Source organism: Mytilus galloprovincialis, chromosome 3 (genome assembly GCF_965363235.1).
Source record: "Mytilus galloprovincialis chromosome 3, xbMytGall1.hap1.1, whole genome shotgun sequence".
Classification (NCBI taxonomy): Eukaryota; Metazoa; Mollusca; class Bivalvia; order Mytilida; family Mytilidae; genus Mytilus; species Mytilus galloprovincialis.
Window position 1 is genome coordinate 62,789,418 of NC_134840.1, and position 25,810 is coordinate 62,815,227.

General features: G+C 31.6%; 1 protein-coding gene across 1 annotated transcript; it reads right to left on the reverse strand.

The window, feature by feature from the left end:
• Window positions 1–7,395: 7,395 nt before the first annotated feature.
• Window positions 7,396–21,839, reverse strand: LOC143068597 (uncharacterized). Its single transcript, XM_076242784.1, has 2 exons — window positions 21,746–21,839; window positions 7,396–8,945 (listed from the first exon to the last, which is right to left on the reverse strand). Exon 2 carries the CDS (start codon window positions 8,759–8,761, stop codon window positions 7,622–7,624), a length of 1,140 nt encoding a protein of 379 aa, XP_076098899.1. The 5' UTR covers window positions 8,762–8,945; window positions 21,746–21,839; the 3' UTR covers window positions 7,396–7,621.
• Window positions 21,840–25,810: the final 3,971 nt, after the last annotated feature.

A 25,810-nucleotide genomic window follows, 5' to 3' on the forward strand; every position in this document is an offset into this window, starting at 1 on the left:
TTAGAAATTTGAATTGAGATCAGTTTTGAAAAAAAGGGAAAGGGGGATGTGAAAAAAAAATGGTGGGGGGGGTTTAATTTTTCTCATTTCAGATTTCATAAATAAAAAAAAATTTCTTCAAACATTTTTTTGAGAGGATTAGTATTCAACAGCATAGTGATTGCTCAAAGACAAAAAAATTATTTTAAGTTCATTAGACCACATTCATTCTGTGTCCAAAACCTATGCTGTGTCAACTATTTAATCACAATCCAAATTTAGAGCTGAATCCAGCTTGAATGTTGTGTCCATACTTGCCCCAACCGTTCAGGGTTCAACCTATGCGGTCGTATAAAGCTGCGCCCTGCGGAGCATCTGGTTATATTATAAACTACAAACTATTAGGAAATAAAAATTATTATTATGTTTTTAGTATGTCTTTTTATGTGTTTGAATATTGATGAAATAATGATGCAGGGTTCACTCCATTTTATTCAAAACTGTTGCATACAATATTGCAACTTTTCTTTCATGCAAAACAACAGTACACAAAACACAACATTGAAAACAAAAGACGGAGCAACCAACCCCACCAATTACTGAGGATTATCTCGCGTGCTTCACATTATACAACCTTGATAAGTTATATCAAGTGATAGTGCAGCACAAAACAATGTTATTATTTTGGTTTGAGCAGAAAGATTAGGAACCTGGTTTATGTCAAAGAATGGCTCTCCCTGTTTGTGAAAAAAAATTCCATGGAAGATACCAAGACCTTCATTGATAAATATTCAGTATAAACTTCAATAATAATAATACAGGATGGTCTTGAAGTATAGATTTTAGGTACTGACATCCTTTATCAATTATAAAATTACATGTTATAGTGTTCTTTTTGTTTGTCTTAGTATACTTTCACTCCTTTACTGTTTAGTCTATTTTGGTAATTTTCTTTTGTGTGCCTTGGTATTTATACATCCTGCCATTGTATTGTGGTTTATTTTTGGGTAAGGATTGCATGAAATGCAATAAAAACCTTATGGTACTTACTTTCTGTCTAAATCATCACTACTTTTGAGACACACAAAGTATAGGGCACTGATCATACATTAACCTATACATCCTTTCCATGAACATTTCCTGAAAGGAGTAGGTCTGGTAAGGGCTGATTTTGGCCTCAAATTTCAGATTAATCTGATGAACGATTTTGGACTGTTTTTAAACAATTAGGTATCTACTTCAGTCGATTCAATTAGTTTATGTGAAAGATGTAAACTGATTTAACAATGGCTTACTGACTAGATCTGAGCAGATTGTTTAACGGCCTTAAACAATGAGCAAAATTCATACCGTATAGTCTTCTTTAAAGACAAGACCAAACAACGGCCAATTTTAAGTCAAATTTGTGAACATTTTTTAACCGATTTTATAGGCTTTCTACACAAATATTCGCCTATTTTAAAAAATTAAAAAGAGAAATGTTTAAAAAAACAACGAGCTGAAATTGTATTGGTTTTTTTTTTTTTTACAAAATATGTGAAATAAGCTATTTACTGTTAATTGACCTTAAGTCATAAATCAATAGTCTGAGAATTGTTGAAATTGTTGTTAGGGTTTATAAATATTTTAATATAAGCATCATTGATGAGTCTTATGAAGACAAAACGCGCGTCTGGCGTACTAAATTATAATCCTGGTACCTTTGATAACTATATTCAATTTTGTCAGCAGAAACAATCAATTTGATTCAGGTAGAAAGATACACACTTAAACTCCAAGTCCAATATAGACGCATCTTCCGTTTTTACAAATTTGGCAATATTAGAGAAGTCGAAAAGAAGTTTTCATTTTCACAGAATTTCATGTTTATGACCCAAAAATTGATTTAAGAAATTTGACTCTTTCAGTTTATTTAGAAAAACGTTGTATGCACAAAACAAAAAAAATTATAAATTGCCTTGCGCATTCCTTTTTAGCTCACCTGGCCTAAAAGGCCATGTGAGCTTTTCTCATCACTTGGCGTCCGTCGTCGTCTGTCGTCGTTAACAATTTTTCAAAGGCCATGTGAGCTTTTCTCATCACTTGGCGTCCGTCGTCGTCGTCGTCGTCGTCTGTCGTCGTTAACAATTTTTCAAACATCTTCTCCTCTGAAACTACTGAATGGATTTGAATGAAACTTAAAATGATTGTTCCTTAGATTATCCTGCACAAAGTGTGTGCTTCGATTTTTGATCCGTCAAAAAACATGGCCGCCGTTACTTAAAATAGAACATAGGGGTCAAATGCAGTTTTTGGCTTATATCTCAAAAACGGAAGCATTTAGAGCAAATCTGACATGGGGTAAAAATGTTCATTAGGTCAAGATCTATCAGCCCTGAAATTTTCAGATGAATCAAACAAACCATTGTTGGGTTGCTGCCACTTAATTGGTAATTTTAAGGAAATTTTGCAGTTTTTGGTCATTATCTTGAATATTATTATAGATGAAGATAAACTGTACACAGCAAAAATGATCAGCAAAGTAAGATCTACAAATAGGTTAATATGACCAAAATTGTCAATTGACCCCTTAAGGGGTAAATGTCCTTTAATGACAATTTTTCACAATTTGTTCATCATATTTGCTACTTTTAAAAAATCTTCTCCTCTGAAACTACTGAATGGATTTGGATGAAACTTAGCATGATAGTTTCTTAGATTATCCTGCACAAAGTATGTGCTTTGATTTTTGATCCGTCAAAAAACATGGCCGCCCTTACTTTAAATAGAACATAGGGGTCAAATGCAGTTTTTGGCTTATATCTCAAAAACGAAAGCATTTAGAGCAAATCTGACAGGGGTAAAAATGTTCATTAGGTCAAGATCTATCAGCCCTGAAATTTTCAGACGAATCAAACAAACCATTGTTGGGTTGCTGCCACTTAATTGGTAATTGTAAGGAAATTTTGCAGTTTTTGGTCATTATCTTGAATATCATTATAGATAAAGATAAACTGTAAACAGCAAAAATGATCAGCAAAGTAAGATCTACAAATAGGTTAATATGACCAAAATTGTCAATTGACCCCTTAAGGGGTAAATGTCCTTTAATGACAATTTTTCACAATTTGTTCATCATATTTGCTTACTTTAAAAAATCTTCTCCTCTGAAACTACTGAATGGATTTGGATGAAACTTAGCATGATAGTTCCTTAGATTATCCTGCACAAAGTATGTGCTTTGATTTTTGATCCGTCAAAAAACATGGCCGCCCTTACTTTAAATAGAACATAGGGGTCAAATGCAGTTTTTTGGCTTATATCTCAAAAACGAAAGCATTTAGAGCAAATCTGACAGGGGTAAAAATGTTCATTAGGTCAAGATCTATCAGCCCTGAAATTTTCAGACGAATCAAACAAACCATTGTTGGGTTGCTGCCACTTAATTGGTAATTTTAAGGAAATTTTGCAGTTTTTGGTCATTATCTTGAATATCATTATAGATAAAGATAAACTGTAAACAGCAAAAATGATCAGCAAAGTAAGATCTACAAATAAGTTAAATATGACCAAAATTGTCAATTGACCCGATCAGCAAAGTAAGATCTACAAATAGGTTAATATGACCAAAATTGTCATTTTAATACTTTATGCATTAGGTCAACTATATTTGGTGTATGAAAATATTTTATGATCTATATGTCGGTTACGCAGGTTTTATTTGAACTTGACCTCATTTTCACAGTCCATTGCTAAGTTTTAAGTGTTTGTGTTTTGGTCTCATTTTCTTTATTTATAAACAGTAAGTCATATATATTTGTAATATTGAAGAATTGTTAGCTGTACATGTTTGCCTGGCATGGTTCAATATGTTCAATAAGGCATTGTTTACCAGGTGAGCTATTCAGGCTCTTGAGAGCATCTTGTTTGTTCAGTAAAGACAGATTTTGTTCATATAAAAATATCATGTCTACAAAAGTGTTGCTATAATATGTGTTTCATGTTTTTCCATTATTACGAGATAATAGTTATCAAAGGTACCAGGATTATAATTAAATACGCCAGACGCGCGTTTCTTCTACATAAGACTCATTAGTAACGCTCAGATCAAAATAGCCAAACAAGCACAAAGTCGAAGAGCATTGAGGACCAAACATTCCAAAAAGTTATACCAAATACGTCTAAGGTAATCTATTTCTGGGATAAGAAAATCCTTAGTTTTTCGAAAAATTCAAAGTTTTGTAACAGGAAATTTATAAAAGTGACATTTATATTCATGAACACGGAAGAGCTGACTTGGATACACAAGATTTAAAAGTATCTACCATAAGAGGGAGTATAATTCACTCGATCTCTAAACACATACATGCATAAAGATTATAAATAAAGGAAACATTAGTATACCGCTGTTTAATTTTCAAAATTCGATTACTACATGTAGTAAGTGAAACAAATCCGTTTCAAAAACAAGGGCACAACAGAAATACTGAACTACAACAAAAGCAAAGGCTTACATTCTTGGAAACGAACAATAGATTGTTGTAATTTATCGGATATCTCGAATATGATACATGTTTCTGGTAAAACCGTCAGGTGCTTCAGAGTAAAAGTCTTTAAAAGAAGCTAAATACATAAACCGTAAGGAGTATAAAAGCAACGTTACAAAAGTTGTGGTTTCGGGTCTGATATGAAGCTGCCGAGCTTCGGAACGAATAGACTGATAAACCAGGTAATTTGAAATACCAGACAACAGCAATAATCAACCTGAAACATCGCTATAAAATTATTGCAAAAAGTACTCAAAAAAACTATAAAAAAATCATACAATTTCGATAGTAATACTACTTTTGTAATGCTGGTGGACGTTTCGTCCCCGTGTGTATCACCAGCCCAGTAGTCAACACTTAAGCGATTAAGTGTTGACATGAATATCAATAATGTGGTTCGTGTTTAAAAAACTTTGAATTTTACGAACAAGTAAGGATTTTCTTACCCCAGGCATAGATTACCTTAGCCGTATTTGGCAAAACTTTTTGGAATTTTGGATCCTCAATGCTCTTCAACTTTGTACTTGTTTGGCTTTATAAATATTTTGATATGAGCGTCACTGATGAGTGTTATGTAGACGAGTGTGCGTCTGGCGTACTAAATTATAATCCTGGTACCTTTGATACTATTTGATCTCAAGTTACAAGAATGGTTTGAAATGATCCTGCTCCTGTGTAGAAAAGGGCGGGGAAATTTGTGAACGAAGCCCAAAGAGAAGTGTGTGACACAACATGATATTGGAATTTTTATATTCTAAATTGTTTTAATCTTTGCCATAAATTAAGTTCTGGACAAAATTGCGATATGTACTTCTCAAAAGAAGCAACTAAACATTCAATGAAAATGAACGTCATAATATACCCAAAAGCTTACAAATGAACAAAAAATAAAAACGAAACAAAACATATAAGACTAACAAAGGCATGAGGATCCGACTGGCGCAAAAATGGACTGGTAATTATGTTACCTCCTATACATTTCTAGGAATATGACTGGTTAAAAGCGACCTCGTGGAGACCGTGTATATTCAATATTAGGTTAATAGGGAGGCGGGGGTTAATTCAATACCCGGTTAGTAGTGGATTTACGACTTTGGCACTGTTTGATCATTTAAAAGTATTGAAAGTTCTGTTTATTATTGTTAAATCAAGGTTGTTGATAATAAAAAGTTATTGTTTGCATTTTTTTCAGTGCAGACCAATTGAAGAAAAATTGAACACTTGAACACCTTGATATAGAAATAAGATGTGTTATGATAGCAAATGAGACAACTCTAGTCTTAATTCAACAAATAAAGATAGTCGGTAAGATAAATTCGTTACAATATACGGGGTCAGTAAATTCCATATGGGGTTCGAGCTTCGTTCTCACCCCATATGGAATTTACTGACCCAGATATATCATATTAGGTCACTAATACACTATGTTACTAATAATATCTGCTAGGTAAAAACACTCTTGCTTAGTTTAGGTATGAAATATCATATATTGCAAAGCTGTCTTTGCCATATACAAACCATTATAAAGGAGAAACTAGCATTACAGTAATTGATGAAGAAGGGGTAACATATCGTCACATTTTGAAGATGTCTAATTACAGAAGTGAAACATCATTGAAATCCCAAGCAAACCGTGCTCGTGAAATAAAAGGGAAATATTTGATAGTTTGAGCAACGCAATCTCTATATCTTGAAATGGATATTCATGGAAAGTAAAATGTTTATTTTTTTCAAAACACTCCAGAAGTACAGCATAATCTCTCCCTTTAACATTTAGAACTATATTTTATATGATATTGAAAAGAAAGTAAAGTAAACGAAAATGTCATCGGTGATACTTATATAATGCAGTGTTTGAACACTATTTATATAAATGTGAAATGAATGAAAAGCATATTCAATCACTAAAGGAACATTGCATTAATGTGAAAATGTCCAAAACAAACAGGTTAGGTGTTGTTGGTCAAGAGGCATGTTATTGTCGATCCAATATACCCTATTTTTGTCAGTGATAGTCCAAATGTCCCTTGAATCCGGTTAACCTATTTTATTTATTTATATTGTGTTCTCTTCCTGAACATGCATATAATATGTTTCAGTGGATGTTAAGTTAACAACAACCGATTCCACTATAATAATACAGGGTAATAGATTTGAAAGCGTAAACATAGGTTTTTAAATAAATATTTCTATTAATGATTATGTCACCAATTGTATCCTCTTTATCGTAGTATTTGGTCGTCCTGAATATGCATGAAATATTTGCCACTGGACGTTAAGCAACCAACAATCAATCAATCAATCGTAGTATTTGGAAAAACATATTATTAGGAGATTGCATGTTAGTAGCGTAAGCGCGTCACTGTTTGTGATATCATGTGGCGCCTGTCGTTGGTGTTATATATTCGTTGTTGTTCTGTGGTTTGCATGTTGTGTCGACTTATATATTTTTTGTTTGCACTTTTCTCTGTAATGAATGTTCTTGCATGTGTTTGTTCTGCATTTTTGTCACGTAGTGTTGTCATTTAAGCGATATTTTTTTTTTAACATTGTCATAAAGCGTGATTTGGCTAGCCATTAAACCAGGTTCAATCCGTCACTTTCCGCTGTTCCATTGTTTTCCTGTTATAGTCAATGTGTTTCCATCGTTTTTTTTTTATTTGTAACCCGGATTTGTTTTCCTCAATCGATTTATGACTTTTGAACACCGGTATACTACTGCTGCCTTTATTTACCCTTTATCCAAATGCTTGTTCATTTGGATACTTTATTAAATGCGACTGTTGTTACTTACATCTTGATACCATAAGAAGAATAACATTATTTTGAAATGTCTAATTGTACTTCTAGTATCACTTGATTTTTTGGTGTAATGAATAACCCGTCTAAACATGGTTTATATGTTTAATATCTTTTCGTAGACTTTTAGTATCTTAATATTGACAGATTAAGTAAATTAAAGATTACCCTGTCATTTTCATAAAACGAACTTTTTTTTCAAACAGCATACACATGATAAATGAAATAACAAATCATTACAAATTGACATTGTATCACGTTTAAGTGACATTGCCTGATATCTAATGATCAAACAAAATAATTAAAACAAACATTTATTATCTCAACAAGGTTTTCCTAAGCTTTCCTCTGAGAGTCACCAATGCAGGAGGAGGTTTTGTTATTTGTTTTACTTTTTTCCTACCGTCAAAGACTTTCCACATCTCTGGAATTTTAAAAATATCGGTCCATTTTGCATTTTTGTCATCGAAGTCACTGCCACTCTCTGATGGATTTGCAACCACAGATGAAGCTGGCTCTATATCCGGAAGCACTGTTACATCATCTACAATGTCATTAGGGACTTCTTCACTAGAAATATCAATATCACTATCAATTTTTACCTCTGCATTTTGAATGTTTCCCTCTTTATTTATAATGTTGCCCTTTTTAATTACAATGGTATCCTCTTTATTTATATAAAAATCATCTTTATTATTGCCGTCAAATGTAACGGAAGTACTCGCTTTATCGACAACCAGTATTTCACGTTCGGTCGTCTTTTCGGATGACGATCGTTGTTTTTGTTTGTGCAATTCTAAATCCTTGAGTAATTCTTTATTTCGAGTATATAACTTTGCCTCGTCTAACAAGACGCTATTATTTTGTCTAATGATTTTAACAGCTTCTTTTATATAAGAATTTCTTTCCTGTTTACGTTTGTAAAGTCGATGTAAATTTCTTGTCACTACATCTGCTTTCTTCATATAAACAGTAACTATATCTATCGGAGGATTTGTTTCTACTGATGGCGTAAAGTTTACTTCCGCTGAATATCTCAAATCCACCGAAGTAATAGTTCCGTGTCGACGAAATGAATGGCTTCTTTGAGTTGTACTTCCATTCGAAGAACTGTCACTAAAATTGGATTTAACTAAAGAGTTACTGGATTTCGTTATAGCGGGAAGTTTCCGCGCCCTTTTTATAAGTTCTGCCTCTTCCTCTTTTTTTAATCCTTTACCAAGGGACGCTGATTTAAGTTTTATAATGTGTAATTCCTGCTGAATATTATTTTTCTCCCAATCTTGTCTCTTTATCAACACAGTATGTGCACGTTCCAATGTTGTATTAAACCGTTTCAGTTGTTTCTCCTCTCTAGCATGTGCTTGTCTAGTTCTCATTTTTTCTTTCGCGTCCAATGATGTAAAATTGCTAGAAATGTCTGCATCGTGGTATAAATGCTCTATTCCGAAATTCATATCGTTCTTAAATATCTACGGCTATAGATAACAATAGTCGCACAATTGGAATTTTAAAACAAAAATATTTTCATCAACAATTTTTGCTCAGTTACATTATAAGGCATATACTATTTCCATTTGATCTGTAAATCGTATATACCATGACTGAATCGCAATCTTTAAAGATCTTTTATTTATCGATCTGCAAAATAATTTCACAAATTATTAAACATTCAAATAAATATACGAGAATTTAAAAATTAATCTTCCTGTCAAATATAGCAAAGTTACTTTCTACTATAAATAATGATTGGAAAAAGGTTACTTTATATTGAAAACTTAAATCAATGACTCGGAAAAATTTAAATGCATTGGTCTACAATGCTATGTCAACGTTCCGTCCTACAGTATCAAGTGTCGCACTTTACAATGAATCTTTGATTTAATTTTTTTTTCATTCAGTATTTTAACCTATACTTTAAAGTGATTAACATCAAACATGAAAATTAAGGGAATGCTTGTAAGGTTATTTCAATAAATTTAACCGGTAATTGAAAAACTGCTTAACTTTTTTGGCCTGGATATATACAATGAAACGAAAAGGGGACTGCTATCCCTGTTTCCTTTATAGTGATTAATGAATGAACAAAACACAATATTATCCCGTGTATAGCTATGTCAACGTTATATACTTAATACCAATTAAATCTATTGTTAAGTAATTGAATAATACACTTCATATACACCAACGTAACAACTGATGGTGATATGTCGTTTTAAAAGAAATTCAGTTTTGTTAATAGCCTTAAGTTTTGTAGTTCTCTGTAAATATAAATGGAGTTTTCATTTAATGGGAACAGGAATGCGTTTTCTACACATCTTTCTGCAAATGCACATCACGCGAAAGTAATAAAATAAATGATACTTGGCTGTTTTTAGTATAACCTGTCATTACAAATTCATATACTTCTATCTAATGTATTTCGTATACTTCATTATGTCATACATTTAATTGAATACATGATTAAAAGAGAGCAACGAAGTTTAAGAATTCCGTGTTCAAATTCATCAATTCGCTGATCATTTAAAAAATTTCTAATTGTACCAAAAACACACAGAGCGCGATTTCAACTTTAACTATTACTCAAATATGTAAAGGAAAGCTCGTTGACAAATAGTTTTACTTAATAGTTAAAATTGATGAGATATGGTATACATGTAGTTGATAATCAGACAGTAACTTAATCAATTCGACATGAAAAAAGTGTGAATAAATTAAATTCATAATAACACTGCCGAAATCCTGTCAAACTTCTAGCAACGACTATTCGTGGGGTTAGTTGGAGGCATGTTGCAAAATATCTATGCCTATTAAACGTTCCCTTATTTTTCAGTAGCGGTCTAAGTTTTCAGCCCTTCATCCCTTAATATTTTTCATTGTGAATTGGTTTCTCGTCCTGAATATGTATGACATGTTTTCCACTGGACGTTCATTTTTCAGTAGCGGTCTAAGTTTTCAGCCCTTCATCCCTTAATATTTTTCATTGTGAATTGGTTTCTCGTCCTGAATAAGTATGACATGTTTTCCACGGGACGTTCATCAAACAACTAATAATCAATATTATGAAAATATATCCAAATACATATGTGCTAACTTGATTTTGCATGCTGATTCTCACTGCACGCGTTTTTAACGTCTTTAATGTAAATTCAATTTTATACAAATATAAATTTAATTCCATACAGATGTAAATTTCTTCGGAGGAATTTTTACAGGTATATACGTTTTAAAGGATGTTTAATAATGATAACACCTGTCCAATATATGAAAAGTCTGGAATTCGACTTCCTTAATCCGTCTTTAAACAATCTTGTCAAATTTATAAGATTTCTCTATCGCTTTTTAAACAGAAACGAAGATCAAATTAAATATCAGATATATTTATGTCTTTTGTTGTTTACATATATCGGTAATGTCAAAAGTACAATCTTATTTAAAGCTTACAAGTTCAAACCGTTTTATCTCCCCCCATGAGATCTTTTGGTATCTATATACCAATTTCTGTAACATCAATTGTATATGTCTTCACGTAAGTCAAAACCAAAGCGTTGAATATAAAATTTAATTGAAAAAGTTACAGAATATTAAAGTATAAAATGCAATATGATTGTTCAAAATAAACCAAATTTAGAAAGAAATTTAAAAGTAAAACAAATATTTATTAATTTCTTGTATACAAGTAGGTTAAATATGTAAATTAAAAGTGAGAAAATATTGAACTCCGTTACAAGTATATTCACTTTAAGATATTGGATAGATTTAGTGAAACATGCGAAAAAGAACCAACGTTCCAATTGTTGGCTTGGGTCAGAAAACTTTGTTCAGTGAAGTTTTCACATATTTGCATGTATAAATTGAACCGCTGTCAATAAACCAAAAACCTCCGCGAGCGAATGTATTATAAAGAAAATCGGTCAACATTAGGACTTTAACTTTTTTATTTTTGTCACGGTCAGCGCATTCAAACTCGAAGAAGGACTGATGAAGTTATGATTTGGTTTACATGGATGTAAAGAAGAAAAAAATAAAATAAAGGAATTGACCTTTCCGGCTCAGGAAATGTAGATAACATCCCACACTTCGAAGGTCTATGTTGATTTTAAATTCTTGATACTTATTAAAAGCTATACAATAGAAATACTTATTGAAATATATTCAAGTATAAAAAAAAAATTATCAAGAAGAAAATCATAACTTCACTTCAAGCTGACATTCTGTAAACTGAAAATATGTTTTTAGGGAATGGAGTACTGATAAATATCAATCGAACCAAGTACATTACCTCCACAGGACGGATATAGTTACCAAAAATACAAATATTTAATTGTAATTAATCATTTTACGTTAATAAAATTTGAAAGTTAGACCTATTTAAATTCATTCTAAAGCATATTATGAACTTGGTCATATTTGTAATACGCATTCCAGCATTTTTATAAGCTTCTGCATATGTTTTAATCAACAATAATTATTATTTATGATGTTTCTTTCCATTACTGCCATTGTTCCTTATCAAGTTTCAAGTTTTTAAATATTTTGTAATTTATATAATTTTGAAAGTTTTTAATAAATAACACTCCTCAAAGCACAAAAAACACAATTCTTTTAATATCAATTTGTTATCCATTTTTTTATCCAGTATTATCAATAAGTAGAGAAAATTATTTTCAGGAATATCAAGAAACTATTTGATTTGTAATAATAAAAGTTTAGGAAAAACAAACCTCATGTGAAAAAAAACCCCAATTCAAATGAAGAATTTTGATAATTGACATTTAAAACACAAACTATTTTACTAGCTTAATAAAATGTTTACAGTATGTGAGTGAATGCAGGGTCTGAGGAGTAAAGTGTGTGAATGTCCAAATTATTTAAGAAACCACAGAGTTTAAAAAAAAAAGATATTTTTCCCTATCAAAACCCTCGAATCCATTCATCCTATCCACATATTTACACGTTTGTTGACATTTAGAAGAAAAAGTCATTTTTCCTTTCCTGGGAAGAGTGCTGCTCTATCTTAAGTACTAATATTCAGTGGGCTAATATATGTATATTCCTCCTTTTCCTTTTTCCTTTTTTTTATTCTCCTATGCATCTTCTCATTATTTCGCACAATTATATCTATAAAACAACAACCGATAGGTCAGGTCTATATTTATATATGTTACATAGTTCGACCGGTGCTGTGAGGTTAAAGATCAAGAAATGGTGTACAAAAGCCGTATAATTGTAATGTGTTGATCTTATTTAATTATTAAATAAATATTTTGGAGAGGTTATAGAGGCACAACGTATTTTGACTTTTTTGATATGAAATTCTTTGACATTAATCTTTGTGATAACGATAACAAGAAGCTCCAAGAATAGAGACTTATAGGTTTCATAACGAGTGAGAATTAGATATCGATTGATATCAAGCGATATCTAATTCTCACAAGTTGTTAAACCTATTTCTCTTATGGCAAAAAGTTGTATGTGCGTGGCCTATTTGTTGTGAGTTGTGTTGCTACGGCCGTTTTTCTTTGCAACGCGTACTGATATGTATACTTTTTGAACTAATATGGTTTTATTTTATTGTGTTGTATGTTCTTGTGTGAACAGAATACTGTTCCATTGACTCCCAGATATATCTTTTTTTTTTATATTTTTATAGGTTTCATAACGAGTGCACGGGTTCCTTTCTTTATTTCTTCGTCCATGATAAGATTTATATTAGATAATGCAGACGATAAAGCAGACGAAAATCGCGAAAACCGGAAGTAAACAATCAGTTGTCAAGAAAAAAAGTAGTCCCGGCATGACCTTTTCCAGTGAATAATGACCTGATCAACGGCCAATGAAAATATTGGAAATTTACGAGATAAGCCAATCAAATTAACGTAATTTTGATATCACTTTTTCATATCACACTCCGTACGGTGTGATACGAAAAATATCTATTCACGTGGGAGTTAGATAACAGACCCCAACCATAAGAGAATATTACTAATCCAACAGGATTTGTAGTAAACGTTCTTATTGTCGAAAATGTGTATTTAAATAGTTTTACTTATCACATTTTTGGTACTTCTCAATAATAATAAACAAGCCTATGGCGAGTTTATTATTATTGAAATTAAATAACGAGAGTTGATATCAAGCGATATCTAATTCTCACAAGTTGTTAAACCTATTTCTCTTATGGCAAAAAGTTGTATGTGCGTGGCCTATTTGTTGTGAGTTGTGTTGCTACGGCCGTTTTTCTTTGCAACGCGTACTGATATGTATACTTTTTGAACTAATATGGTTTTATTTTATTGTGTTGTATGTTCTTGTGTGAACAGAATACTGTTCCATTGACTCCCAGATATATCTTTTTTTTTATATTTTTATAGGTTTCATAACGAGTGCACGGGTTCCTTTCTTTATTTCTTCGTCCATGATAAGATTTATATTAGATAATGCAGACGATAAAGCAGACGAAAATCGCGAAAACCAGAAGTAAACAATCAGTTGTCAAGAAAAAAAGTAGTCCCGGCTACATATAGTTCACACTATACGGACTTCATATACAGGAGTGTGCTCCTTACGCAGAAACTGTTCCAACAAAGTTATGAGGAGGACAGATTAAAATTGACACTCCGTAAATTTTATGGACACCATCACGAATTGGTGGATCCATATGATGTCTCTTTAACCAAACTAGCTAAGGACATTTTTACCACATGGTAGATTGTGGTTTGTCATTATGTCGTCTAATCTTTTAATTACCAAACGTGACTTATTCCCGATTGTGACTGTTTTGCTGAATGTGAATTCGCATTACTATAAGACGTGTTTCTGTGTTAAATAGCATTATGTATTCGGGTTTAGTTTTCTGTAATTAGTTAATACTTCAGTTTCATTATGTATATCTCTTTCATATTCATTTGTTAAAATTTACTGTTTGCAATAGCATGAATTGTTCTATATAATAAGGATGTTCTTATCCCGGGCATAAAAACAATGCCGTATTTGGCAAAACCTTTTCAACTTTTGATCTTCAGTGCTGTACAACTTTGTACCTTTTTCACTTTCGATCTTTTATATCTGGGCGTTATGTATTCGGGTTTAGTTTTCTGTAATTAGTTAATACTTCAGTTTCTTTATGTATATCTCTTTCATATTCATTTGATAAAATTTACTGTTTGCAATAGCATGAATTGTTCTATATAATAAGAATGTTCTTATCCCGGGCATAAAAACAATGCCGTATTTGGCGAAACCTTTTCAACTTTTTATCTTCAGTGCTGTACAACTTTGTACTTTTTTCACTTTCGATCTTTTATATCTGGGCGTCACTTGTAAGTCCTGTGTGGACAAGGCGCGTTTTTGGCGTATTGAATTTTAAACCTGATGCTTTTTGTTATCTATTAATCATGTTTTTCTTTGTCTAATATGTTCTCCTATTTATTTGTATTGACGTAGTCCTGTAATATTATGTTGTCATTTCAATGTTATATTTAACTTTGCCATTAAAGTGCGAGGTTTGGCATGCCACAAAACCAGGTTCAACCCACCACTTTTATTCCCCTTTAAAAGTGTCCTGTACCAAGTCAGGAAGATGGCCATTGTTATATTATTGTTCGTTTCTGTGTGTGTTGCATTTTAACGTTGAGTCGTTTGTGTTTTCTCTTATTTTTGAGATATTGAGATCAGACGTGGCACGGTACTTGTCTATCCCAAATTCATGTATTTGGTTTTCTTGTTATATTTGTTATTCTCGTGGTGTTTTGTCTGATGCTTGGTCCGTTTCTGTGTGTGTTACGTTTCGGTGTTATGTCGTTGTTCTCTTATATTTAATGCGTTTCCCTCGGTTTTAGTTTGTTACCCCGATTTTGTTTTTTGTCCCTGGATTTATGAGTTTTGAACAGCGGTATACTACTGTTGCCTTTATTTAGTGTAAATCAATTTTTGGGTCTATTATTGTAAAGATTTCAATTATTACAAGAATTTAAAGGAACAATTGTTTATTGTCTTCAAACAACGTGCCATCAGTTTTCAAATGCCAACAGCACAAGATTAAAGCCAATAGATGACTATAAGAGTGTTTTTCTGCCATGTGCGGTCACGTTTTTAATATCTAATATAATAGTTTGACAATCACTAAGTATTGGAGATGGCCTGTTGATATTGGGTTTTATTTATCAAAGTGAATTATAGGTCTAACGAGATAAAAAATAAAAAAAGGGTAGCAATTGTTTAAAACAAATAAATTTTATATCTTTGAAAAAACTTTGACCAATAAAAAAGCCTATGTAGCTACAAGAAAATTGTTAGACGGCATTGGAACATATTACCATAATTTGTTTATACTGATCAAGTTTCAGCTGTATCCCTGTAAGTAAGTGACAATATGTTTACAGTGAATAAGTCAGTTGAAAGAGCGTCGATTCCATAGCAACTCATATCTGTGTCAAATAACATTTTTGATAAAGACAATTTATATCAAAATTAAGAAATTAATATTTTTTACACTGTCTGCTCGAATTTGAACTAATTTCAATCATACCAATAGCAACCCTAATCATTATATCTAGAGAACAAGTGAAACTCAACAATCGAATTGAAAAGTCGAATATTTTTAGCGAACTTATTTACAGGGTTCCACGTGTGAAAGACACTAATAATGACTCTGTGAATATTTTATGTATATATTTACATTTTTACTATGGATTTTGCCAAATATAAAATGAATGCCTTCCTTAATCGGTATTTGTCTTTTTTAAAATGAAGCAGGTGATGTTATTATAAACAAATAAACAATAAGTGCATTATAACTTATAAGCTAACAATTTAACATTTGTTAAATAACAAATGCAATAAAACTGCCAGTTTGTCTGTAGTAACATTAAAACATTAAGGCCAAGATGACATTTTGTTCATGTAAATAAAGTCTTTGTTTGATTTAAATTCAAATGATGAACTCTCACGATCTTTTTTATCCTTTTTGTTTCGACTCCACCTTTTTACCATTAACATAAACCGTTTTTTTTTTCACAGAAGAAAGGCTTGAAAAGACATTAAAGCTACTGAGAATTAGATTTGTCGAAAAAGTACAATTTTGCCATAATTCTTCACCTTTCGCATGATCTATACCTACATGATAGACGTTTAATGCAGTATGATTACAAAGTGAAAATTAAAAGAGCATAAATTTTGCACTTTGTTTGCTATACTTATCGAAACTTGATTCAATCAAGTGGGGTAGGTTTAATATTACGACATAAAATTGAATAAAATTTCAATTTCACTGAAATTTAAAAAGGCAAATTACAATATAATGCACAGCATTTATAAATATTAGTAGGCTTTATTTAAAAATATAATTTAATAAAAACATGCCAAGTATATACTTTTTATTTTGCATTTAAAAGCATGAACTGAGAGAAAACAAACTTTTACTAATATGTTATGTCTCAAGAAAGTTTGAGCTGATCTGAAAGCAGTTGTATTAAGCAAGCTATCAATAATGTATGAGCCGAGCTAAATACAATTTTATCAAATTGTGTAGCATTAATAAGCTGTGGTGCATTTCGATTATCAAGTCATAAAAGCAAGTAGACATATGGTGTACCATTCTATTTTCAATATAACTGCAAATTATGTTTTGTCGAGTTTTTGCTAGACAAGTGCAAATAATTGCAACACGAACATATTTATGATTGTCTATTTATTAGAGGTTAAATTTATCAACCACCCTACAATCTCCTTTGGCAATAGGTCCAAGGACACAGTTATCGTCCTTTGGTTACGAATATAGTCCCTAGTGTAAACAGTGTATAACTTGCATGTTTTATTTAATACACTTTCCCAATTTATTTCTTGATATTAAATGCATGAAATATTAAGTTGGGGGATGTAATTACATGTTAAAAAAATTTGGGTGCTGAATCTATATGATAAGTAGTGATTTGGTCCAGTTCAAAAAGGTCAAATTTCATCATGTCTGAAGCTGTCAAACTGAATTTTACACCCCCTTAACACAGAATTGTCAATATTTTAAGTTAGAGCTGATAGAAGTTTCTATAATTTTGATATTATTTGTGTCACTGGTAGTACACTACACTGTAAAAATCTTTTTGAGAAAGAGCAGGTGGGATTTTTTTAATTTGAATTTATGGTCTAAAAGAAACGCACTACGAAATAACTGTTCTCGGGCCAATAACATAAAAATAATACTCGTTTAGATGCAAAGAGTCCCAAACACTTTCGGGGCTTACTTTCATTAGGTACTGTTGATAAATTGTACAATTTTACTAAAAACAAGGCTTCTTTCAATAATAATGTGCTAATGTAGGCTATTTTGGGTGAATATCTGTCCTTATTGGTATATGCGATTGGGGTAAATGTTATACGTGTATTTGTCTTTCTGAACTTTAAACTTTTAGTAAAACCATAAGAAGGTTAACACAGAACATATAATATTGCTATACAAGTGGTTTCCGTTTCATAATATCAATTTCCACCGGTGCAATTTCCGCTTGTTTTTGTGACATTGCTGTACTAAAGTGTCTCAGACTATATCATCTAATTCATTTTTATTCACGTACACAGAAAGGGTTGAAATTTTCAGTATTCTTGCTATTTCAAAGGCAAAATCTTAACTCATTACCTACCTTCTTTATTTTCAACATGTATGGACTATGAGCAATGTAAAGCTCGACTCATTAGAAACCGCTGTATATCATTGAAGAGCTAGTACTGTATGTTTACTTCTATATGTCTTCAAGGAAATTGTCTTGTGTTTATTTGTTAATACTTATCGACTTTAATCCATCATTCATAAATATTTCCTATCGACTAAAATCGTTTTATCAAAATGACTGCATTTCATGATCAACTTTTAATGGATGATAAAAATAACTTCTATTTGTTATTCTCAATAACATGCCGCCAAAATATGCAACTGATATATTGGAGTCGCTTAACGTCCAGTGGCACATATTACATCATGACCCATACAGGTATACGAAATCAAGATAACGATAATTTGTCGTTTTGTAGGGTGAATATATTAAAATTGATGAAGAAACCAAGGCAAAGTTATGTGGTCTATGCTAATCTCATGATTTTTTAGGCTTGTGTTGTTTGATTGCTGTCTCATTGACTTTTACACAACTCTTTTTTATGTCATAAGGGAAAAAAGTCACGGTCTCATTTACAATTAAAAAAAGCTATCATGTTGATAAGCTGTAACCAAATCTTCTGAGATACTTTTACTTTTAGATTTTTAAATGTATGAAGTAAAATTAGGATATTAACAACCCTCTGTAAACTATAGATAAGCATTTAGAGACATACTTAATGAAATGTCAATAGTTTGGCCTTTAAATGGAATCAAAGAAATTCAAAATGAAAATAAACACAGAAAATTTCACATTTAATAGAGACACCTTTTAACTAATAAATTTATATTGAAAATATTTTGCAAAAAAATAAGAATGACTAATTCATTGTTGAAACAAATCGTGTCAAAAGGTTTTTTTTCAATCAATGATGTCGGGAGGACATAACTCAATAATACCTAGACTAAAAGACTTGTACCAAATAAAATAAGAAGATTATTGTTTCATAAGATATTGTACACTCAAACTCGTAACATATAGGTCAATCAAACTCACAACATATTGGTCAAGCAAATTAACAAGATATGGATCAAACAAACTCGCAAGATATGGGTCAAGCAAATTAACAAATTATGGGTCAAACAAACTCGTAAGATGTGGGTCAAGCAAACTCAAAAATTGAACATAGCACAATAACACCATGTCGAGATGTATAAGTTCCGAGCCACGCTAAAAGGATTCATTAACCAAAAATGGACTAAACAGTATATTTAAAATTTACATAAACAAAAAAAAAAAAAAAAACCAAAACAAAACAAAACAAAAAACAAAACAATATTACAAGTAACTGTTTGAGAAGTTACTTTTGAATTTATATAGCTTCTAACACCTTTTACAATTTCAACTTGATGGTAGCATTAGTATTTTGACTTATTAATTGCCTGATTTTTTCACGGTTCAAACAAAATCTTTCTTCATTGTAATAATAAAACGTTTGTTTAGTATAGTACATTTAGATTAAATATGAAGTTTGTATTTGGTATGATTAAAAAGTAAAATCACAAAAATACTGAACTCAGAGGAGAATCCAATCGGAAAGTCCATAATCACATGGCAAAATCAAATGCCAAAACACATAAAAAACGAATGGACAAGAGCTGTCATATTCCTGACTTCGTACAGACATTTTCAAATGTAGAAAATGGTGGATTAAACCTGGTTTTAAAGCGCTAAACCTCTCACTTTGATGACAGTCTCATCAAATTCCGTTATATTTACAATGATGCGTGAACTAAATATTCACCTTGCAACTTTCAAATACGAATCCCTCAGAGTTTTGAAAATGTTATTTAACAGACAGACCCATACTGACTCCCCTCTTTCTGAACACGTTTTAATCATTTTAATTCAATCTTAAAAAGCAAGATGAAAGTGATCCATGAACATGAAATTGCAGAAAGGGAAAATGTAAGCAGATGAAAATGGATGAATGTAATACACATTTCCGGATATTGCTAACTACATGCAAACTTTCTTCATTCTGTATATCAATCAGCTTTAAACAATTATTTCCCATTCATCACTTTTTCAAATAAATGCATAATATGGATAACAGAAAAACTGTAGGATTATTCAGGATGACATTTTATATTTAGACTGAGATGATAAATTTCGTTCAAATATGATAAAATATGGAATCTAATATCGTAAAAACACAAAATGTGTAATAGTTTGACACTGTCTCAACATATTTAAGTTTTGCTAAGCAGAAACCCAACAAGGTTTACATGAACCTGTATGAAATATATTTAGTCATATCTTATGGGTTAATTGTTGCATGCTTAACGTCCAGTGGCAAATATCTCATGCATATTTAGGACGATGCCGTCATGAAAATATATGCAATGTCGGTAGACAGGCATACAAGGATGTAGCATTTAGACTGCCAATGGAAAATGGGAATATGGATACTGGCTGACACGCTCATGGGGCATACATTGTAAAATCCAAACTGATTTAACAAATGTTCAACTACTGGAAGAGCGCAGTACATTTTATATACTGCAGTCATTTATTCGGTTGATCACTTCTAACGCGTTAAGAGTTGTATACAATAAACGAATTGCAAGAAGGGTGTGCATGCATAGTAAGAAACGCTAATCTGTTGACGCAACTGGTTTTCCTCCTTTAGAGGTCCATGCTATTCCCTCAGATTTGTATTTATCAAATTTTAATATATTATTTTCTAATAAGATTTAAGAGATTTGATCATTCGTAAAAAGTAAAATTACAAAAAAACTGAACTCCGAGGAAAAATATCAAAACAGAAAGTCCCTTATCAAATGGAAAAATCAAAAGCTCAAAGACATTAAACTAAAGGCCAACACCAAATAATTAACCGTATTTGAGGCCTACTATTTACCTTATATCTTACCGGTTTGATTGAAAACTAATCCTCTCTGTACCAAAGAGATTCCGAGTGTATCTGATGACTATTTATCTTAGATCTAATAAACTTGTATCAATGGTCCAATAGTTTGATGAACACTTATCTTAGACCAATTAATTTGATATCTTGGACCAATTAAAACTCATATGCCATTTGTTTCATCATAGGCAACAATATTGAAATGTAATAAACAAAATGGTAAAAGCTTTATCAACTAAAACAGACGGTATTTTAGGTAGCAAATATTTATTCTCGGATATCACAAGCACAGATTTACATGTTTTCAATAAAAATCACGTAGCTGTTTGCAACTCCATTCAAAACCTTACGAGATGGAATGACTATAGTTCAATAACTTATCGACCAATTTCATTCTCTCTATTCAATTAAAAATGTCAACTCTGCGTGATAAAAAGAATGAATTTCATATTTCAGAATAGAGAATGTTATTCAAAAATATTCATTAGGATTTTTTTTATTAATCTTTTCTTACGAATCGTCGTCGATCGTTCTATTTATTTTCGAAAATACTCAGTCTGAATAAAATTTCATTTTACTTCCTCCAGTAAAAAACTTATTTAAATTTATTTCACGCAACTAGAGAAGCTAGTTTAAGAATACAATATCAGAATCCCCATGATTTTAGTATATTGCTATCTACAGTGTAAGAAAAACGTAATACAAGATTACCGATACTCTGTGGTCCGAATCCAGTGACTTGGTAATTTGCGCGCACATTAAATTTGTGACCGCCATGTAGAGTCAAATTCATTTGCCATTACGAATTTACAAAGTAAAATAGCTAGAACTAAAATAGTTTATCTGAATATATAACTTACACTTTAACATAAAGTTTTTCTATTTACAGTTTTGGATTTTCACGGTAAAACTGCTATAAATCTTACCTGAAGATCATAATCATGTGCATCCTTTTCAATTCAATTCAATTATAGCTTTATCATGATGACCTTATGAGAACTATATGTCAAAAGGTACTCGATGAAATAATTGATTAAATATTAAAATCCATAAATCACTTCAGGAAGTAGGTAAATATATAAGTCAGGCGTTGTTACGCTACTGATACCCCTAAGTGTGACTAGTGAATTAAAATGTCTTTATAAAATATTTGAATTTGTCAAATACACATTTTCTGAGATTTTGGTTGGATTTCGTCAACTTGACTTGTTTACTTCATTTCTTAACCAAATAAAAAACTGGAAGCTTTATTCAAATTTTGTTAAAAATTACGTTTTCATGGAGTATACGTGTCCTTAAAATAGCAGAGATTGTTGACAAAAATAATTAGAACAACTTGAGTTCTCTTGTTGATTGCCACTTGATGGTCATGGTTTATCTAATAACTAAAATTGTTTAATTAACAACAACTCAGAAACCTCACCTGGAGATAAATCCTGTATTATTCATAAAGGGTAATAACATCTACCAATAAAAAATAAAATTGGCTCAATTGGTGATGTTTTCAAGCGGATAGTTATGGAAGGGTTAATAATGTATGTAAATACTATTAGTCTGAAATAGTTCGACTGTCACTAGAAAACAGGGATTTTGAATAGAACAAGGTCACTTTCCGACTCCTGAAACGAGTTGATGGTCATACAAGATTTTAACGTACAGAAATAATGTTTATTTTAAACTCAAACGTCCAATGTTAAACCTGATGTTACTTTGATTACCATACATCCCTTCCAATTAGACACACACCTCATAAAGGGTATTTATTTACTAACAGTTATTTTTGTCTGCAACAGTTTATCATTGGTGTTACCAGCAACATTGTTAGATGATATCAAGGAAACACTAATAATAGAGGCTACTATCCAGAGCCCAAAAGATAATAGACAGTTAGTTCCAAAATACCTCAAAGAAAATAAAATAAGGAGCAACCCAAACAGAAAAAAAATAAAGCAATGCAGGTGTTCCTGAAAAATAACCAGTTCCTTTTAAACTAGGGGAAATTATAATTATGATAACAAACATTTTTAATACAGTAAATATTCAAATTTGGCTGATATCATAATTCAGAAAGGGGGCGAGATTGGAGATCCAACGAATGGAATATACTCGAGGTCGCCTAACTGTTCAACTTGCATTTGCAAGTATGGGCTATATCGATTTTTTCAAAATTTCACTATTCAATTCTGGCATCGACAGGTAAAACTCACGAAATAGTTTATAGATAAAGAACAAAAACAAAGAATGAATTCAAAGACAAAACACAAAATGGACCATAACACAAAAACACAATGGCGGGATGTACATGTACCGATTCTCGTCATAAGTTTATACTGAAAAAATGGATGAATAATAAAGGATAAATAGAGACAACAGTAGTATGCCACTATTCAAAAGTTAAAAAAAAATCTTTTGAAAAAAGTAAAATCACAAAAAAACTGAACTCAGAGGAAAATCAAATCGGAAAGTCCCTAATGACATGGCAAAATCAAATGACAAAACACTTCAAAAACGAATGGACAACAACTGTCATAATCCAGAATTGGTACAGGCATTTTCAAATGTAGAAAACAAATCCGGGTTACAAACTTAAACCGAGGAAAACACATCAACTCTAAATAAATAGGAAAACAACGAAATAACAGAAAACTGAAGTGCAACTCACAAAAAAACCTAACAAAACAACAATGCAACACACATAAAAACGAACTACAGTAGATAACAACTTGCATATTCCTGATTTGACCTGGTTTTGTGGCTAGCTCAACCTCCGCGCTTTATGGCAATGTTAAACAAACCCGATAAAATGACAATATTACATGACAAGAATACACTTACAAATATAATTGCAAAAGCACCATGCTTGACATGTTAACCATAGAAAACCAAAGAATAACTTAAATTGATTGAGGACAGTACACAAAACAGCTTAATAGAATTAGGAACTGTGTGTCTGTTACACGAGTTTACTTGAACAAAATAAGGGAAGATGGGCGAAAGATACTAGAGGGACAGTCAAACTCGTACATTGAAAATTACAAACTGACAACGACATGGCTGACATAGAAAAAGACACACAGACAAATAACATTCTGTATGTATGTGTCTGTCCTAAGTCAGAAGCCTGTAATTCAGTGATTGTGTTACATATTTGTTTTTTGTTCATTATTTTGTACATAAATTAGACCGTTAGTTTTCTCGTTTGAATTGTTTTACATTGTTATATCGGGGCCTTTTAAAGCTGACTATGCGGTATGGGTTTTTATAATTGTTGAAGGCCGTACCTATAGTTTTTAATTTCTGTGTCATGTTGGTCTGTTGTGGAGAGTTGTCTCATTGGCAAGCATACCACATCTTCTTTTTTTTTATGTATAAACAAATAATAGTACCCAAGATACAACATAGGAAACTAGACTAAGCAACACGAACCGAACCAAAAACTCTCAGATGCTCCGGAAGGGTAAGCAGATTCTGATCCACATGTGACACCCATTGTGTTGCTCATGTTATTTAGTACCTATAAGCTATATTTCCAGACCATCATGTATCATTTGTGAAGTTGAAAGGACACATTTATCAACAAGGTCTCGGTATCTATCGATGATTTTTTATAGAAACCAGACGAGACTTTCTTTAACATAAACTTTCTGCTAAGTAACTAATGACGTTTTATATAGTCTGACTAGCAGCAGCAAGCTCTTGAGAATGAGTTGGGAAATGTATATTCCACATGCACGTTAAGTTGGCATATTGCTGCTAAGGTGGGGGGCTTTATTTATTTCAATATTTCGTCTCGCTTGTCATAGATATTTGTATTTGAATGATCGCTTATGTCAAATTCGAGGTATAAGTCTGAAAATGAGGCGGAGGAATCCTTGTGTTGTTTCTTTAATTTCTTGCTTTGAACGATATACTAATGGAACCAAGTCAGAATGTAAAATTAAAAGATCGGAATTTTCTTGTTTTTTTTATACTGTTTCTGTCGGAAATCTATTTCCAAAATCTCTTACATAGTATAACATTACAGCTATTCATGATGTCATGATGCATATCCCGTAATGATATATTTTAGTTCACACATTTAAACATATCTTGTACTAACATCAGATCTCTTGGTCAAAGTTTATAAACCAGTTGATTCTCATACAAAACATTTCAAATCTATCTCTTATGTGCTGTGTAATGTACAGTTTTTAATGTATATATGTACTGATAAAGACACATTTTAAAGTGTATTGTTAGAAGACAATTAACGACAAGAATGTGTACCAAGAATTATAAATAATTGTGCAATGTGAACCTTTGTATATAATATGGATATAAATGAAATTGCGTTTTCTTTGTTTTAGTCATTTTTGTGTTCGGAATGGTTTGTGATGCAGGATTCTATCTTGATATTGTATCAACTTTTCTTCTTAATATGTATGAAATCTGTCATAGTTCAAAAGTCGGCATTTCGGATGAGCAGAAAAAGGATAGACGTCACAAGATTGAAACTAAACTTCTTTTTGTTCGAATAGCAGTTGGATTTTCAGCTAATATTGTTGGATTTATTCTGGTTTGCGCCCTCAACCGAGACACTTACATATCGGGATCTACAGCAACAGGATTATTCTCTACGATTATTGTATATACCATCTTACTCTATACTTTAGTAACTTTATTTCTCCTATGGAGTTTATATTATGAACATGATGGATTTACACTAACCAGTCAAAAAAACAACTTAATGACTGCTTACAGGGTTTTTGAAATTGTGTTTGACATTTTTATTCTATTCTATAGCCTAGTTGTTTCAAAATGGGAAGTGACCGACTTTACAACTGCTACAACGGTAATTGCATGCTTTGATATTATTCTTAACATATCTCTGTGTTACAAACATTGCTATTGTTCTGACAACGATGACTAATAAACGATCTGGTAATAAAAACATCATTATTAAGACCAATAAATTTTCATCTTTCGAAAAACCTCATTGAATGGCGTTCACT